Source organism: Danio aesculapii, chromosome 15 (assembly GCF_903798145.1).
Source record: "Danio aesculapii chromosome 15, fDanAes4.1, whole genome shotgun sequence".
Taxonomy (NCBI): domain Eukaryota; kingdom Metazoa; phylum Chordata; class Actinopteri; order Cypriniformes; family Danionidae; genus Danio; species Danio aesculapii.
In genome coordinates this window covers 26,664,974-26,685,565 of record NC_079449.1, presented here as the reverse complement: position 1 = coordinate 26,685,565, position 20,592 = coordinate 26,664,974, and the positions used below count along the sequence as shown (strand labels likewise).

The following is a 20,592-nucleotide window of genomic DNA, read 5'->3' as shown; positions in this document are numbered from 1 at the left end:
CTCGGTGTCGAGTGAATTCTGGGACTATGAAGAGCAAGTGGATTTGGAAGCATTCAGTTCTAGTACCTTCTATGAAATCCTGCTCAAGCACAGCGTGTCTGTCACCGTTCGTCTTGGACAACTCAAAGGGGAGGTGAGACTCGACGAGAACAAATATCAGAGCTTCAAATATCAGTTCAAACATGTTTTTATCCATATTGAATTGCTCCGTAGTAATTAAGTGTCTCTCTTGTTTCATTGTTCAGTATGATGATACTACTGTATGTAGTGAATTATTGCTTCCCTCTGGTAAAGTGTGAATGTCAGCGTTCTTTTGTCAGCTTGTCTTATTGAGTAGTAATCGTGCACCAATGTAGGTGAAGCAACTCTACCAGGGGCTGCAGGGGAAGCTGAAGGAGCTCCACCCTGGCTGGAGGATGTTTAGAGGGAAAGGTGAAGGTTTGGAGAGGCAGGTGGAGCAGGAGATGGTGCGGCGCAGGGCGATGGCCAATCAGATGATTCAGCTGCTGGACAGTCAGATGCAGATCCTGCTGGTGGAGATGAAGGCCAAGCAGGCCATGCAGAAGGGCTTCAGAGCGCGGATGAGGGAGAGCTTGAGGCTTCTCAGACTGGTGGCCGAGGGTCAGGCCTCGCTCTGGGACAAACACATCAAACAACAGTATGTCATGGGGAGGATGATGTGTGTGGGGTGGTCAGAGTTGGAGAAAATAATTCTGGCCAAACAGAAAATGTTTCATATGCATATAAAAATGAACATGAAAATGAATATTTGTATCCATTTCTCAGTGAATATAGGCAATGTATTTTGGTGCATTTAAACAAAAGAGATTTATTAAACAGATATATTTATTAAAATAAGGTTTTAGTCACCCAACATATTCAAAAATTTAACTGCAAATTGAATACTGAAAAAAAAAACCTACAAAATTTCAACTAAATTATTATTATTTTATTTAATTTTTTTAGCTTCTCTTGATTTATCCTCATTTGTAAATTTGTATTTAATATTTTTCTATAACATAAATTTGGGTGTAATAGTTTTTGGACTGTTATCGTAAGTTATTTTGTTAGATAAGCTCCAGATTTGGCTTCAGTACTGACTAATATAAATTAATATGCACAAATACAATATTGTCTAGCATTAAAAATATTCCTATTGAAAGATAGATTTGTGAGGGGTGCACTTATATATGCTGAGCACTGTATATTGTGCTTTAGAGTTTTTATTCGAAATCTAATTAGGGCCAAACAGAATCTGCGGACATTTTTTGCTGTTTCAGCTGAGAATTTTGTTAGAAATCTGCGTATTTATGCGGAATGATTGTAGAGTATCATAACTAAAAAATTTATATATAAAGTAAAAAACAATACCTTTTTAAACTTTTATTTAATGTTAACAATGCAAATCCAATTAGATCCACATTATTTGGTAAACAAAGCAATTCAGTCATATAATAAATCTACTAAAAGACAGAAAATATTACTTTATAAACTGTATTGTGAGTGAATCATATTAACGTTTTCATTTTAGTCAATAATTATACTGAAATTAATTAAAAAAACGGAATAGATATCAATTTACACACATTTATTCAAGTAAACAAACAGACTCAATGATGGGCTAAAAATCTGCGAAAATCTGAGGAATTCTGCACGTGCAGATTCCGTGAGAGCCTACTAATTATTCATGATATATTAGTCTGATTAGTCACCTTTCATCGCATACTATGGAAAAAATTTAAGAAACCATTAACAAAGTCTCTGGATTTTTGATTTACAAGTGTGTGAGATAGATAGATAGATAGATAGATAGATAGATAGATAGATAGATAGATAGATAGATAGATAGATAGATAGATAGATAGATAGATAGATAGATAGATAGATATAGATAGATAGATAGATAGATAGATAGATAGATAGATAGATAGATAGATAGATAGATAGATAGATTTCTTTATATATATATATATATATATATATATATATATATATATATATATATATATGTATGTATATATATATATATATATATATGTATGTATATATATATGTATGTGTGTATATATATATATATATACAGTATATATGTGTATGTATATATATATGTATGTATATATGTATATTTATATAAATGTATATAAATAAAAAGAGTATTGTTCTTGCATATAATTAGTTAAAATTTGCATAATACTATTAATTTTAGCATATACTATATATTATAATTTATATGATAAATTAATATTTTAAATCCATTGTCATTTTTTAAAACTCTAAATCTAAATGATTAAAAAAATGTCAGCGGATCTTTATAAAATGAAACAAATATTAATAAATGGAGTACCAGTGAGAAACTGAGAATTTTTAAGCGGTGGCTTTATTTTCCATAGCTGTACTGTATATACCAGTCATAAGTATTTTGAGGTCTGTGAGAAAAAAAGAAATAATAAAGAGCAGAGGGTTTGTGCTGGCTTGTGCTGTTAAATCTGTCCTTAACCTCTGCTGGTGTCTGAATTCAGCGTTCATGAGGCACATCAGATAACATGAGCATCAGAGGCATCAGCTAGGTGTCCTTGAATTCTAGGAAGGGCACGACACAGCCAGGCCATCACAAAAACCAATGGCTGCTTGACTTCAAGCCTGTGGATATGCAGTACCACAGCCTGCCCTTCACCTCCTCACCATGCTTTTACATGGACAATTAAATGGACAGTTGACAGTTTTACAGTTACATTACTCAACCTCAAAGCATCCAAACTGTTGGTGACTTTCATTCTTAAGTAAAACATTACAGATATTTACATTAAAGATATATATATTTTTGCTGCAACAGTTAAATAAAAGTTAAAGTGTTAAGTATTCAGTTAAATAAAACATGCATAGACCAATGCATCGACACACAGACAAAACTAAATTATTACCCTTGAGTCTTAATGACACATTGAGGTCTTATGAAACAACATTATTTGGATATGGTTTCATTAAAGCAACATTTTGAATTGATCTAAATTGAATACAATTAATAAACAGTGCAACTGTTCCAGCATTGATAATGAGAAATGTAATGAGAAATCTGCATATAAGAATGATTCTGAAGAATGCTGAATAGTGCAATACTATATTATAATTAAAAACGGTTATTTTAAACATTATGATAACAATTCCCAGTGAAATCAACCTTGGAGAACATAACTGACTTCTTTTAGTATTAATATTCTTAAAAATCCTTCCTAACATTTTCGACATTTTCATACAGTAGATATGATTAGCTTCTAATTATTATTTAAATACTGTGTTAATTTATTTACATGATTCATAACCTAATGCAGTGTTTTTTTTATCCTTTTTAACTTTATAACAGTATTCAAAGGAAACTATATTCAATTCAATTCAATTCAATTCACCTTTATTTGTATAGCGCTTATACAATGTAGATTGTGTCAAAGCAGCTTCACATAAAAGGTCACAGTAAATAGGAACAGTGTAGTTCAGTTTAGCTCAGTTCAGTGTGGTTTAATAATCACTACTGAGAGTCCAAATATTGAAGAGCAAATCCAACGATGCGCAGCTTTATAGATCCCGAACCATGCAAGCCAGTGGCGACATGCATAACTTGTCCAGTTGTTCTTTATTATCTTTTAAGAATAATATCAAGTTAGCGCTCAAAATATTAGTATGACACTGAATATGTAAATTGAAAATTAGATTACATATTAACATTACAGCATATTGTTAAATCAAAGTTAAAAACATCTCTTTAGTGTTACCCATTGTTTGTATGGTTACTATTTATGTTTTTTTAAGTATAAAAAATATAAATATAAATATAATTATAAATAAACTGACTTTTATTTTGTCGCCACCTTGCTGCCACAATTATTAATTAGTTTAATTAAAACAATATCTTAATTTACTGGTTAGAGTTTGCTAATGCTTGCTTATTTTATTGTAGATCATTTTAAAGTCATCTTGAGCTCCCTTGGTGGTCAGCTGAAGACCCTCGTTTTTCACTGGCCGTCTGGTTGAGAATGACTGACCTGCTGTATTTGCTGTACATTGCAGTGTTGTGGAGCAAGTGTCTGTTCTGGCTGATGAGATGACTGAGATGGTATCAGTGGAGAGCCAGAGGGCAGGCGCCTGCTCTGTGCTCAAAGAGGGCACTGGAGCACAGCTACTATGCCCTGCTACTGGAGCCGTCCTCAGCAGGGAGGACGTCATCGGTGAGACATTCTAAAACATCTTTTTATAGATAGTAACTCAGGGCTAATGTTGTTACTGTACATGTTAAATATGCATTCTGTCAGTGACTGTGCACTTACCTCCCCCTAGTGGAATGTAACTGTAAGACTTGAAAAGCTCAGCCTCACCACTAGGTGGAGCTATTTTACAACATAGCGCACATTATGCTGGTCAAATCCTGACAAATAACCTCTGAGGCTCAACTTGGCACGTCGGTGGCATGACTGATTGATTAAAGTCTGCAAAAGCACAGAAAGATTTCACTGCTTTCCCCTTCACAGCTCCTGATGGATCTGTTAGAACTTGCGACGCTGTTCATGTAGATCCCCTCACAGGCCTCATTCAACCCAACTCTAATGCCCATATGTTACTGGCTAGTGGTCACAGCATGCCTGTGCCCCCGGACTTCTTCCTGCACCCCCAGACTTGCAAACTACTGCCTTTGGCTGGAAATGTGGACTTTGATCCTGCTTCCTCCACCCTTGTCTTTACAGCCGATGCTGGCGTTGGTAAGTCATCTAAAATGCTTGTTGGTACATACAAATGAATGCAAGTTATCAGGGGCGGACTTAGCCAATAAGGCGAGTTAAGCAGGCCGCTTAGGGCCCCAGGAATTGGGGGCCCCGAACAATGTCAAGAAGCCTATATTAATCATATAACTCTTTTATAAATTTTCTATCTTATGTTGTAAAATCTGTCTGTAACCATTACGATTTTAACGTTATTACTTCTTTTCAAAACCAGGGGCCCTATGAATAGCCTGGTGGAATGTTCCTTCTGTACTGCACATGCAAATACTAAAATCTAATTTAATTGTATTTAATTTTACATTTAGAAGATAAAGATAAAGTTTATTTACAAAAAAAAATCTATGGAGAAAGAGATTGTTTTGAGTTTCAATGCTAGGGCCGCATACCCAAAATTGCTTAGGGCCCCTGAATCACTAAGTCCACCCCTGCAAGTTATAATAAAAATGAGTACAGCACTTGTGGCATATTGGTGATTACAACCTAATAATTTCATAATAAAAATGGAAAATTGTCCATTTATTTATTTATTTATTTATTATTATTTATTTATCTATTTATTTATTTACTTATTTATTTATTGATTTATTATTTATTTTTCTATTTATTTAATCACTTATTTATTTATTTATTTATTTATTTATTTATTTATTTATTATTATTTATGTTATCTATTTATTTATTTACTTATTTATTTTTCTATTTATTTATTTATCTATTCATTTATTTATTTATTATTATTTTTCTATTTATTTATTCACTTATTTATTTTTGTTTTTTTATTTATTTACTTATGTATTTATTTATTTATCTATTTATTTATTCACTTATTTATTAATTTTTTTTATTTATTTACTTATGTATTTATTTATTTATCTATTTATTTATTCCCTTATTTATTTATTTTATTTATTTTTGCACATTATGGTCTCAGAAATGTCCTTTTCCTTCTGTTCTGTAATCCTGGTCTAAAAGAGTTGGCAACAGTAACCGGGAGGGCGGAGCTTTTTGAAGGGTCATTTAATATGATATATTGTTTAAATGGTGTAAGAACTTTCAGAACATTTTTCATTTTGGGTCATTTGTCTTAGATAAGCACATTGGTGATTAATATTATATCAGTTTTTGTGACATTTAGCTATTTTTATGGTCATTTTAGGCCTTATGTTGTCATGGCATTGAAGCTAAAATGTAAATAAATTGAATTACGTTAGGTAGTTAGGATATTTTCTTCACACTGAAATCCTCTTAACACACATACTGCTCACTGTTATAAAAAGTGAGTATTTTAATGTTCACAGCAGAGGTGTCCATCGGTCAATGATTTTTGCTAAGTATTTTGCCATTTTTTGGTGATCCTGAATGACATATTTGTTCAGAAATGTAGTCTTGTCTTTATAATGTCCCCTAATGTAATGTAATGATATGTAATTTGTTTTTATATAGTGCATTTATTGTGTATGGTCATTCACCCAAAGCGCTTCACAATCATGAGGGAGGGTTTCTCCATTACACCACCTGTGTGCAGCATCCACTTGGATGATGTGACTGCAGCCATAGGACAACAGCGCCAGTGCCCTGTAGGGATAATTTACAGTTTTAACCCAAAGAATGACCAGTCTGTCAGATGAAGAAAAGCCGGAGTCAGAGATTCAAATAAATAAATAAAGTTTACTGAAGATAGTTTGCAGTTTCATCAGCAGAAGCCAGCTTCAACACTCCCAATGAGTTCCTAGGCCGCTCTGCTTACAACCATAAATCAACATCAAATATACTCTCACATAATGTCATTAACTGCATCACACATATAGGTGTTCTAACCTGATTGGTTAAAACTAGGAACATTTCCATGTGGGTGCGTGCAGACAATTCTGAACAATATCTCAAACATATAAACGTCAGACATCGACTAGACTGTTTAGAGCTGACCCCAGACCCATGAAAAGGATACACAATCAGAACACACACACACTTAAAGTAAAATCTGTATCTTACACAAGGCTGAGTGTACTCTATATTCAGGCAGTTATATCCTTACTACACAAAGTCTATCTTGAATAAAAAGTAGTATCACTTTAAACAGAATTAACACATAATAATAATAATAATAATAATATCAAAATCTCTTAGACAGTATTAACACATAGCAATACAAATAGGAAAACAGTTGTGTAGTTGTTTTCAATCATCAAGCCCTTCAGTTCCACTCGAGGTCTACATGACCTCTGACCTAATTTCGTGGCTCCTGAAAATTACAAAGAGTTACAAAGAGACCGGCAAATGCACTGAACATTCTTATATTAAGCAATGTGTTAACTTTATTCATTATTCAAATAATCATATTAATAAAGTAATGAGAAAAAGGATAAATGTTGATAGGTGGAGTGGCGAGACAGGGATAGAGCCAATTCAGTGGACAGGGATGATTGGGAGGTCATGAGGACTGAGACACCAGGGTTACACCCCTACTCTTTACGAGAAGTGCCATGGGATTTTTAATGACCACAGAGAGTCAGGACCTTGGTTTATCGTCTCATCCAAAAGACAGCGCCCACTGACAGTATTGTGTCCCAGGATGAGTGCCCCCTGCTGGCCTCACTAACACCACTTCCAACAGCAACCTAGTTTTCCCTTGTGGTCTCCCATCCAGGTACTGACCAGGCTCAGCCCTGCTTAGCTTCAGTGAGTAATCGGTCTTGGGCTGCACCCCTAAAACTAATTCTAAACTTTACTTTCCCCTAAAATCAAAGGGAACTGATAGGTGAATGAGAATAGTCTAGAAGCCCCTAAGTAAGGCTAAAGTTGACATTAACCAAAGTCTTGACTGATATGAATGCTGTCTTTGGTGAAATCAGTTTATTAAACTACCATTGATCAAATATGGGAGAGGGAGCACTTTGCAGTATGATTTAATAAATTACAAAGTTTAATATATTATATTATTAATATATAAGCCTATTTTTCTGTTCATTAGATGTCATGGAAATTTAGCTTTTAAGTCAGAGGAAAGACAGGGAAATTGATATTTGGCTTAAAGTGTGAACTCTAAAATGTCCAGACTAGCGTGTTGAAGCTGGATGATTTGAGGTAGAATTTGGTTTTCTGGATTACAGTTCAACCTCCTTTACTTTGTTTTTAAAACCATCAGCGTGTTCCAGATTTTGGATATTACATAAGTGGTAATCAATATTTTGCAGTTATTTGAAATGATATCAAGCCCAGCATTTCTCTTCTTAGGCGAGATGGGAAAATGGGAATCACCCTTACTGCCTTTCATCCCGTACCCTTCATCCCGTTACACTGAAATCCAGGCTGCTTCCAAATTACGGGGGCTTCGTTCAGGCCAGAGGCTGGTGCTTGGTGGACCAATGTGCGACTATGACACTGGCGTTTTGGTGCCTATTCTTGCAGTCACCATCCATCCTCAAACAGGACTGGTTTATCCTTTGGGTGGCGTGTACACATGTCCCATCTCACGTCTGCGGCAGCCCATTCAGATTGGCTCTCCAATGTTGGACCCGCGCACAGGAAACCTGGTGCTCATCACGGGGATCAGTCTCGATCCTCATACAGGTCGGTTTTCTGAACGTTGACAAAATCTCAGCGTGCGTAAGCAGCCTGATTGATGGTAGTGTCTGTTTAGGGGCTGTGCTTCCAGTCGGAGGGCTCCTCCTGGGCGAGTCCTTCATCGAGCCCTTGAGCGGCCGGATGGTGCGGGTTGGTGGAGGCAGCGTGCGAGGAGGGAAGGTGGTGCCTCATGCTGGGGGTTTCCAGGCTCTGCTGGACAGCCAGGCTCTGGGCATCTGCTTGCGGGTGGCGGAGCTCCTGCGTGGATGCGGTGAGGAGTGGAGCTCAGCAAATGCAGATCCTCAAGGTGACCTGGACAGACTCTCAGCAGCAGCTTCTGAGTTGGAGCAGGCCTGGAGGAGCAGCCAGCACTGTATGCTGCAGATGCTGAGTCGCCTGGAGGCTGTACAAGAACAGGCCAGGGCTGTGCTGGAGGACGGCGGGAGTGTGGGTGGGTAGGAGCTCGGAACTACAGAAAATCTGTGCAATTTAAAGTTAGCTTAATGCAAAAATATGCCATTCTGCTAAAATGGTCTCTACAGTTAATGATCACTTTAAAAGTCCCATTACTAAAGCACTGACCAGTTGATAGCTTCTACTCTCTTTTTATTTTTAGTGTTTATGGGGGATCTGTGTGTTTTGATAGCATTTAATGATTATCATCCTGCAATATTATGTCAATATTAACTAATGAATAGTTAAAAGATTAAATGACCCATTTTGGTCTCAGCAGCAAATAGAGAGTGAGAAAGAGATGGATGTACATTACCTGACAAAAGTCTTGTTGCCCATCTACGTTTTAGGACCAACAATTAATAACTTGACTTCTAGTTGATCATTTGGTATCAGAAGTGGCTAATATGAAAGCCAAAGGTGTCTATGTTATGCTTTTTTGCCTAAATAAAATATGATCATGCCTTGATTTTTAACTATTTAATTTGGACAGTAAGGTCTGACTTTGCTGAGACAAAAGTCTTGTCACTTAACAGAAATATTGTACAGTATAGAATATAAAGTCATGATGCAGTGGAAAATAGAATTAATATTGTGTATGACTCCGATGAGCTTGGACGACTGCATCCATACATCTCTGCAACGACTCAAATAACTTATTAATAAAGTCATCTGGAATGACTAAGAAAGCGTTCTTGCAGGACTCTCAGAGTTCATCAACATTCTTTGGATTCATCTTCAATGCCTCCTCCTTCATTTTACTCCAGACATGCTCAATAATGTTCATATCTGGTGACTTGGCTGGCCAATCCTGGAGCACCTTGACCTTCTTTGCTTTCAGGAACTTTGATGTGGAGGCTGAAGTTTAAGGAGCGCTATCCTGCTAAAGAATTTGCCCCCTTCTGTGGTTTGCAATGTAATGGGCAGCACAAATGTCTTGATACCTCAGGGTGTTAATGTTACCATCCACTCTGCAGATCTCTCGCACACCCCTATACTAAATATAACCCCAAACCATGACTTTTCCTTCACAAAATTTGATTTCTGTGAGAGTATTGGGTCCATGTGGGTTCCAATAGGTCTTCTGCAGTATTTGTGATGATTGGGATGCAGTTCAACAGATGATTCTTCAGAAAAATATACCTTCTGCCACTTTTCCAAATGATCAAATAGAAGTCAAGTTATTATTTGTTGCTCTTACAACTGGGATCAATGACAAGACTTTTGTCAAGTAGTGATGTTTTAATATTTCAGCAATAATTTTTTACACTATAATGTATTTTATGGGGGGGGCATCATGGTGGCACAGTGGGTAGCACGATCGCCTCACACTCACAGCAAGAAGGTCGCTGGTTCAAGCCCTGGCTGGGTTAGTTGGAATTTCTGTGTGGCCGAAAAGAAAATGAATGAATGAATGAATGTATTTTATATTATATTTTAGTTCAAAATAAATAATCAGTAAGTGATCATATTAAGTTGTATTATATTGATATTTTCATTGATAAACTTTTACTGATTAATAGGTAAAACAGTGGATTAAAGTACAGTAACAAAGTATAAAGATTTATTATTAAGTACATTGTCTGTGACTATAGGACTTTACTTGACTCACTTGGCAATCTAATCAATTAAAATAAGCCTTTTAAAATGTATTGAACTGCGAGAAGTGTTTACCTTTAATTCTGATTGACAATCTTTACCATGTAAAAGCAAGCTGCTGAATAATTTAAACACTTCCTTTAAAGAAAAACGGCAGAAAAAAAACGTCTTACTGTTTTACTGTGCAGTTTTAAATTCAATCTCTGTCCATTCCAGTTCGTGGAATAATAATATCCAATTAATATTTACCACTTCGTGAGCAGATTTTACTGAAAGTCATGCTGTTCACAGAAATCTTCAGTTCATACACATGTAATCTTCTGTGTCTGAGTGAATCATTCAAGGGTGAGCGAAGCTTAGCAGGGGTCGTTTAATATGAGATTTCATTCATACAGTACAGCGCAAAAGATTTCAGAATGTTTGTTGACTGTAGGTTATATATTGGAGTGTTGTAAATATTTGGATATGCAGCAGTTAGATATTTAACAGGTAAATAATGTTTTTTAATTGGCTTTAAAGGGCAACTATTTAAAATTTGGATCTTATTTTAACATCAGGAAATTTTAAAAAGGGACTTATTGTCTTTATATCACCCCGATATGACTGTGGACACACTATACCTGGACACAGTTCTGTCCAAACAGCGTACAAAAGATAGGTGCCCTTTAATATTTCTATGATGCAAATTCAAATTTTCAGAAGCCATTACCTGAGTATTTAGGGTCTCATGACACTTCAGAAATCATTTAAATATACTTACTTCTCATAAATCATTTCTTATTATCACTAGTCGTGCTGCTCAATAGTTTTTTGGATTTCTTTCAGAATTTAATGGGAAAATAATGGGAAATAATATATATGTTTGTATTAAAGTTGGGTGGTGTTGACCAATTTGGCATCGTACGATGTCTAATGTGAAACATCGCGATGGTGGATGACATCATCATCATAGTTGGCGTAGAATGAACTATTTATGAATAATTAATTAATTCATAATGAATGTTATCTGTTAATGTAATCTGTAGCCTACGTTTTCAACTACCTGACCCGCATGGTCTTTGTTTTACCCATAACCAAATCATAAATAAATAAAGACAAGCTACACACAAATTACCACCTGTCAATCACTTTTTCCACGGGACTGTGGCATGAATAGGCAGAGTAATCTGTGTTGTTATAATGGCGTCGACAAACTTGGTTGGTAAAAAGGTGCACAACCAACAGGAACAAACTAACAGTATCAGAGGTTTTCGCTAAAATTACCAAGTACAAGCGGGAAAGCGAAAGATTGAAGCAGTGTACTGACGCTGTGACACGTTACCTGATTTCAAATGACCGAAGAGTCGTTAAATAGAGACAAGATTAATTAAATATCACATTAAACAACTATAGTGAAATGCGATCCAGCGGTACATCCTTGATAAACTGTCCGACGTGCACTGCTCTCTGGGGTTTTGTGCTCAAAGCACCTGCTGACTGCCTGGAGCTCAGACGTGTGCATATGCTGCAGCGCATGCCTCTGTGTGTGTGGTTACGTGATGTGCGTTTTCAGCAGTATATTGTGGAAGGAGGCTTTTCTGAAATGCTAGATGAAACACCAGTGTGGACGTGGATCATTTTCATTATAAAATGCCTTTTTAAAACTAAGACGTATTAGTGTAAACGGGGCCTAAGTGTGTGTTTTTTGCGAGCCGGTTGCTGCTGCTATGGGGGTGGGGCGAAGGATCTCGATGCCGGCTCAGCATCGTAATGTCTATCGGTGTTGGATTACGGTATCGTCTGTCGACCCAACCCCAGTTTGTATATAAGTATTTGGTAGAATAACCCCGATTTTTAACAGTAATTTTATTAAAAATCTCTAAATTATAGTATTTTTTATCTGTAATTTGGAATGTTATCAAACCTTTTATAGAATGTTTACATTTTTTACTGTCTTGCATTAGATTTATTTACTGAGCTTGACTTTTTCCCTAAACGTGTACTCACTTTTTTGAATGTTTACACATCAGTGTACATTTTCATATATTTCAAGGATTTTAATGATCTATTTTTTTAAATATAAATGTTATATCTTTTTTTATTTTGTAACTATGCTGCACTGCTTTTTGTAAATAGCTCAAAAATTAATTTAGCCTCCTTGCTACTTCTGCTCCCTTCAGGGGAGATTAAGCTTCCTGGCAATGAGCTCTCCTTGCCGGCTCTACCCGGGCTGGAGTATCCTGACCCCGGAGGCTCGGGTTTACGCGTGCCAGTTCTCGGCGCTCAGTTGGACTGGGTGTCAGGCTGCATGGTGCCCTTGGCAGGAACCATGGAGGATGCAGATGGCAAAGGTAACAGAGGTTAGCAGCAATGTCCAAATCCTATTACAACAGTTAACCCAGAGTACATTACAGGCCTGGTTCCCATACGGTTTGGAGCTCAGACGGTGGACCCGGTGACAGGGGTAATCGCTTCGGTTGTAGGGGCCAATCTGGATGTCTGGAAGCGCATCATAGTTCCTGTAACCACATCCCAGATTCTGATGTTAGGAGAAAACCCAGTGTCACAGTGTCACGGTGAGTGAACTAAACGGCCGCATTAAAGCTCATTTGGCTCGGGGGTGTTTACATGTGTGGAAATGTGTGTTTGTTCGCCTCAGGTGGAAACCCTCCAGAAGGAGAGCAGCGAACGGAGCAATTACTGGCGCGAGCAGACTCTGAAGGAGGACGAGATGCTGGGGGATTTTGACAGAGCCGTTAAACACTATCTCTCCACATCCGTTCACGAGTCCGACTGTGTGAGTTGACTCCTCAGAGACGACACAACGCTCTGTGGCCTATTTAAAATGCAAGCCTTTTGACCAAGTGTCTATTTTTATTTCTCGGGGTGTCAGTGTGATGGGGAAGCGTTTCCACCATCTTTGCATTCTGAATGAGATCTTCTCTCTCTCTGTGTGTGTAGATAGACTGGACAGACACGGACAGGCAGTTGAGGGAAACGGCTGCTGAGATTCAGGAAAGTGCTCAGTGTGAGGTCCAGAGAAAAGCTCTCCAGAAGTCAGATTTATCTCTGCTTCTACCAGCCCATGTGTTACACGCTCTCACAGGAGGTCAGTCCTTGCGCTCAGACTCTCCTACTGAGAGCGTAAGCGCCGGTTCTTTAAAGATTCAAAACAGAGGGCTCGTGATGCTCATGTGCAGTACGGTTTAAAAGTTTGGGATCCTTAGATGTGGAAGTCTCACAGAGGGTGGATTTCATTGGCAAAATGCTGTGGATTGGCAGTGCAATTTAAAATAGGCGGTTATAATTTTTGTATATTTTACTTTATTATTATTTATAGGCAAAGCAGAATTTTGAGCTTCATTTCTTACATTTTTAGAGTCACATGATATGCTGATATGCATGATATGCTGATTTGATGCTCAAGCAACATTTTCAATGTTGAAAACAGTAGTGCTGCTTTTGTAGTGATACGTTATTTGTTCACACTTTAGAATAAGGTTGCATTATTTAATAAATCGATTACACAATAAAATTTGCATTAGTTAATTAAAATATTCAATCATTCATTTTTCTTTGGCTTAGTCCCATATTTATCTGGCGTCAGCACAGTGGAATAAACCATCAACTATGCCAGCATTTGTTTTCGCAGCAGATGCCCTTCCAACTTCAACCCAGTACTGGGAAACACCCATACACATTCACACACACACACTCATACACTATGGCTAATATAGTTAATCCAATTCACTGGCATGTGTTTGGACTGAGGGGGAAACCCGGAGAAAACCCATGCCAACACGGATAAAAGATAAAAAGATATGCCAGAATAGTTGGTGGTTCATTCCGCTGTGGTGACCCCTGATAAATAAGGCACTAAGCCGAAGGAAAATGAATGAATGAATGAATGAAAAATATTACAAAAAATAAAGCAAAAAGTATACAGTGTGCATAGTCAGGTCCATATGCTCTTCACTGAATTTCCTCAATCATCAAGTCACTGAAGCAGCAAGTCACACTTAGATTTGTTCACAAATCAATCTAAATTGTTCATCAGTTGTAATTTCTAAACAAGACCAGGATCGCACATCAATTCAAAACAACGATTCCTTAAATGATCAGGTAAATGAGCTCAATCCATCCATTCAGTGACCTGATTGCAGAGAAGATCATTAGTAAGTAAACTGTAGTGTTTCCCACAAAAAACATATTACTCCATCATATGTCCCTTAATGGGACATTTCACCCATAAATAAAACTGTTTTGATCATTCACTAATCCTCCACTTGTTCCAAACCTACTTGAGTTTCTTTCTTCTGTTGAACACAAAATTTTATATGAAGAATGTTGGAAACTCTAGACAAAAGATGCCCAAAGTAGAGCCCACAGGACATAGTTGGGCCATTGTAAGCTTTGATTTGGCCTGCTATCCCATCTGAGAGTAGAGTAAGAATGATGGAGAGGGTTGGGTTGTTGCTAGATTGGATGTGGTTGTGGCCGGAGGTTAACAAAAATGATTAATATTATTTGTTAAATTTCCTATTTAATCTAGTCCACCCCAACCCCAACCCCAAACCCAACCGTCACAGTAATGTAAAAACAGTAGTTGTACAGAGTATTATTTACATTATCTATTAAATTATTATTTTTTAACGTCAACCCCTACTCCAACCCTAAACACAACCCTCACAGTAATGTAAAAATATTAATTACTGTTATACAGTGTCACAAAAAAATGCTGCTATGTTGGCCGGCAGCGTATCCAATCTAGACTTTAACAGAGGGTTGGGGTGAATGCCTTTAACGCAGAGATCATCATTTCTAATTTGAGGTAACCTTTTTTTTCTCTTGTTTTAATGCTGAGCTACAAAAAAGCAAACTGAAATGAAATGCTTTAATTAAATGTAAATGAATCAGATGTTTTAAAATGTAAATACTGTCACTCAACTGATAGAGGACTATGCAGAAGACATCTACGAGCAAATGAAGGCAAAAACGAGTGTAATTCTGTTATAAATGAGATTGTTTTGTTTTTACTGTATTAAGTTCATTATAAAATTTATAAAATGCTGTATTAGTTAATATAACACAATGTTTTCTAGTCATTTTTAAATGTTATTAAATAAATTAGGAAATTACCCATATTCACCTTCGGCCCACTAGCCTCAATCAAGTTTGGTTTTTGGCCCTTCATAAGAAAAAGTTTGAGCACCCCTTAGGGATGTCAGTTGCTATCGGTTTACAACATTTTCAACAGTTAGAACAACTCTTAATGGTTTTGAAATATTTAAGGGTGGATAAATGGTAAGTAAATCTTCATTTTTAGGTAAACTCAGTGCAATCTTTTTATGAATTAATTTATGTGAACCTGCACCCACCCAAAAGGAATAAAAAACTTGAAAATTCACTCTTAAGCACGCCTCTAAACCTAACCACCAGCAGTAGACCATATGGAAACAAATTAGATCATGCACATTCATATGCATAAGCCATCAATTTGCCAAAAACGTACAATAGCTTACGAATTGCCTTGAAATTTTGCTGGCTCAGCAGATGCCACTGTTTAATATGTTTCACATAACAGCTTTAGGCTTTGCAACAACATGATGGCGAATAAATAATGATGTTTTGGACTTTTCCTTTAAGGAGACGAGGAGGAGTGGGAGCAGCAGTGTTTCTGGCACACGGAGCTTAAGGCCGTGATAAACCGAGCAAATGTGTCAATGGAGAGACTACGGAGAGAACGGGATCAGCTGTCGGCACAGGATCCGGTCAGCTTGAGACATAAAAACACGCTCTTCCTCTGACAAAAACAACATACAACGCTGACTGTTGAGCTCATTACCACATTGTTAAACAGCTGAGCGAGCAGATCAATGCTTTAGGAGCTTGATAGCTTTCACGTGAATGCCAATATTCTGTCTATTTTCCAGTTTAATGGAGTGTGGTCTGGGATGAGTGATTGTCTTGTGATTATCACAGGATGGGAATTTGAGGGAGCAGGAACTCTGGGAGCAATTATTGCAGAGACAAGCAGAGCTGGATGCTGTGCTCTCGTCTCTGCGCTGTGCTCGTCAGGTCTGCCAGCTGCGTGCTGAAATTGCGCAGGTAAGAACTGCTTGTGCTGCTGACCGACATGTGTACAGCAATGCCCTTGGTTTGCATTACAGCTGTCAGAAAGAAACCTTGTACATTATGTTTATTTGTTTTATTTTTTCAAATAATGAAACATTTCATTGTTAAAGTTGATATTGTGGGTTTATACAGTATGCAGGAGTTGTTCAAACATGTTCATACGTACAAATATTAGGTCAGAATTAAAGGGCACCTCTTTTACCCCTTTTACAAGATCTAAGGTAAGTAATTTGTATTTCAAGAATGTGTCTGTAAAGTTTCAGCTCAAAATACCCATCAGATAATTTAATATAGCTTCTAGAATCTGCCCATTTTGGTGTCTAAGGACTATGTAGCTGTTTTTGTAGCCTGTGGCTTTAAATGCAAATGAGCTGCTTCTCCCTGCCAACTATTCCCATCTTGCCTTACATCAGATGAACAGCAGTCAGGGATAGAAACAGACATAGATGAAGCTGAAATACAGCTCATTAGTCAAAAATACCAAGTAAGTTTATTTCATAAACTTGTGGGGGAGTTTATTCAAGGTTTTCTGAAATGAGTAGTCTCACACAAATGCCATTTGCAGTACACACACACATGAGCATTTACTGACACCATGCGGCCTTGGTGATTATATTGATTAAGAATTACATAGTGATTTTACTGTCTGTATTACAAACATGCATAAAATGGCATTTTGCTGAAAAAAGGTTCCCGACCCCAGCTTTAAAGTTTAATTAATTTGTGTATACTGCATTATCCTAAATTAGTTGCTGAGCTCTTCTATTAAAAAAAGAAAAATTAAACCTGCAAGTTCTCAAGAGATCAAGCCTCAGCCTGGTAAGAAAAAGTAACGCAAAAGTAATTCAAAAGTTACGTATTACCAAGGTCCCTTTAAGGCAAGTCATTTCACTCTGTGGCCATCTTTGAAACGCCTCTTGGGCTGTATATGCTTGGGCATTCTGTCTGAATGAGGAAACATCAAATTCTCCAAAACGATTACGATACAGATTTGCAACCACCAATAAACCAAAACATAGGTCTCATAGGTTTCGTTTCTAAACGTCTGAATTAAACATAATGGGCATTTTTTCCTCTGAATAATGATCGTCAGATTGCGCTGCTCTTTCGAAGTAATCCACAACTTGGTCTTGTTGGCGAACCTCCTCCAGAAATGACAGTAACTCTGTTGTGTGATCAGTGTCATCGTGTTCTGTGTATTTATTGTTCTGTGTGTCGTTCAGTCCTTGTCCGGTATTTTGAGTTGTGCATTGTCGTCGTTCCTGAGTCTCCTGTGTTTCTTATGTTCCTCATTTGAACGTTATCAATAAATCTACATATTTTGATAACTCCTGCGATCCTTTGCCTTCCTGAGTGAGCCTCGGCATGACACAAGTAACTTGAGTCAGATATTGAGATTACTTTTTAGTAAAGTAACAGATAACTGTTTTCATTTCAAAGAAAATAAGAATTATTATTAAAAAAAAATGCCTGTTCCCAATCCCATTTTCCATGACAAGCTTTTTTGACATCAATGTTTTTCAGCTAAACTCGTTACATTTGTAATAATGTATCTATTAATGTACATGATAATGACCTAATACATTTGTTTCGCTATTTACTTCACTATATATTCATGTAGAGTCATTAAAGGAAACTTATGCAAAACAAAGTTTGTGTGGCAGCAATGTGTAGAAGTCAGCTTCTAATGGTAAAAATGTATTAATTATATTTTTATGCACACTTGATAAAAACTGTGGAGACATGTTGATTGACATTCTCCCCGTTGTACATGTCATAAGAGGGGGAAAGCCCTGTCCATTAGTGACAATCTCTGGCTCATTAGCATGAACAGCCCTGAGTGAGAAGCAGCCATCCTCCATTAGTTCTGCTATGGTGACACATACAGGGGCGAATCCAGGGGTGGGGCCACAGGGGCACCGTCCCCTGTTTAAATCGGTTTGGCCCCTGTTGTGCCCCTCTCCTCTAAGTCATTGCTGATTCATATCAAAACTTGAACATAAATATGCGCTTTAATTCATGTTGAACGACGGTGATACCTGTTACTTCAGCTATTTTTCTTGTACGATGAGTGCTTTCATCCCTGCAGATCGACTGGTTTGTACCAAAACAGTGATTAAAACTGTTACAATCTTGCTCACCATACAGTTCGTTTTTAAAACGGAATGTTATAAAATGGACCAAAATTGATCAGAGTTATAAAGTTTATTTTCCGCATTTCCGCTCATAGCTTTCATAAATGCGTTATTTGAAATGACCATTTTTACTGTTATGTCAACGATAAAGGTGCGCTTCATGGCAAAATCGATAGTGAAAGCAAAGATGGCTTCTGTGCTGTAATTTACAGTGCAACATGGACACTTTCTGTTTAAGATTACTCTGCTTTTTTATCACTATAAAGTTACAGAACAATTGTGACGGCAAATCTGTCAAAACGGCAGACATCATTTACCGACCGTGACCTGATATCTGATCTATGAACATCCCATCAGTTACCACAAATGATAACTGTGCATCAGGTTAGGACTTAACACACTTGAACATGTTGTTAGAAGTGTTTTTTATTGTATAAAATACTTTACGCATATGGAGAGTCCCTGTAAACCATGTATACAAGTGTGTGTGTCTGTGTTTGTGCATTAGTGGTATTTGGTGTATTTATTTTAAACTTATATAAGTAATTGCTAAATTGTGTGAGTTTACAGGGATAGTGCACATTTCTTAAGTATTTAGTCAGTTTAAAATTTGTGTCAATTTCTGGCAAAGGTAGACGGCTGCCCTTAGATGAAGATCTAGATGACAGATTTCTACAGGGACACCACTGTTTGTCCTTTGCTTTCACTGCCTAGGCACACTACAAAAAAGAGAAATGTACCAAAGTGCACCAGCTATAACATAGTTACTTTTTAGCATTTGGGATTGAAGATAGCTTCAGTGCTTAGCATCTAATGAATGATAGGGGGGAAATATTTGTTTATCATGAGAATCAGTTTCTTAAAAAAGAAATGAAAAATAATAATAAAACCTACAATCTTTCTCAAAGACACATGCAACTTCACCTGTAAGATTAAAGGGATCATGGAGTGTATGAATATGTTGTTTCTGACTGCTAAAATGGGCAGTGTTAACTAACCCCATGTTACAACACTCCTCAGTCTCCCATACTTGTTAACGCAATTTGTTTCTTTCTCACAGAAATGCTGCAGGTAAAATTATGATTGTCTGATCTCACTTCTATTTGGAGATGTAAAATTAACCCATGAAAAGATATTATAGGCCTATACTGTATATTGTATTTTTATAAAAATATAGTGCAAGCACCAATTGAATAACTTGGCCCCCCTCTGTAAACTGTGGCCCCACTTTGGGCCCTGCCTTAAAAAATTCCTAGATCCGCCACTAGACACATAGGCCTTTATTGCTCCACGCCTTTTTAAAAAGAAGGCTGGTAGCACCATCTCATTTGAATTTAATGCAACAGTCACCAAAACAGCACAAATTGGATCAAAGCCTAAAAGGGGTAAAATAAAAGAGTTATAAAACATTTGTGGGTTATTTTGAGCTGAAACTTCACAGCACACTCTAGGGACATCAGAGACTTATTTTATATCTTGTAAAAAGGGACATAATAAGTCCTCTTTAAAGAAAATATTGTACAAACATCCCTTCCAGACTTTACTTTTGCTCACTACTGTGGTCAGACACTTGAATGTGTCTTTATATCACTAATGTTTTTCTAAAGACAAGCTAAAAGTTTTGTGACTAGTAAATGTCAGCATTTTTGCATTACATTAAACACTGTACTGAACAAAAATTCTAGACATCCATCCTCGCTCCTCAAATTCATAAAAAATTAAGCACATGTAGTGTTTCTTGAGGAAAGAAAATGATGTAAAATGATGCAAAACCCTCAGACAGATGTGAAAGGTGCCCAATAGCATTGATATGAATTTTGATGACGAAATAAAGAGTTCCAAGGTTTCTGCCTGACAGCAAGACTATATTTTGGGATGATGCTTTAGGACACTTTACTCCATACTTTCCCATGACAGCTGACTGAATTGACTCTTTTTTCCTCTAGACTTTGGTGTCT

At 36.9% G+C, this 20,592-nt stretch overlaps 1 protein-coding gene across 1 annotated transcript in view; it reads left to right on the top strand.

The window, feature by feature from the left end:
* LOC130242138 (uncharacterized) overlaps window positions 1-16,630 on the top strand; it is a 34,016-nt gene extending 17,386 nt beyond the window's left edge. Inside the window, 11 exon segments of the mRNA XM_056474159.1 lie at window positions 13-133; window positions 357-658; window positions 4,063-4,220; window positions 4,521-4,748; window positions 8,004-8,339; window positions 8,410-8,784; window positions 12,545-12,715; window positions 12,779-12,924; window positions 13,024-13,161; window positions 13,326-13,473; window positions 16,011-16,630. Coding sequence (XP_056330134.1) covers window positions 13-133; window positions 357-658; window positions 4,063-4,220; window positions 4,521-4,748; window positions 8,004-8,339; window positions 8,410-8,784; window positions 12,545-12,715; window positions 12,779-12,924; window positions 13,024-13,161; window positions 13,326-13,473; window positions 16,011-16,171 — 2,284 coding nt within the window. The 3' untranslated portion in view covers window positions 16,172-16,630.
* The last annotated feature ends 3,962 nt before the right edge of the window (window positions 16,631-20,592 follow it).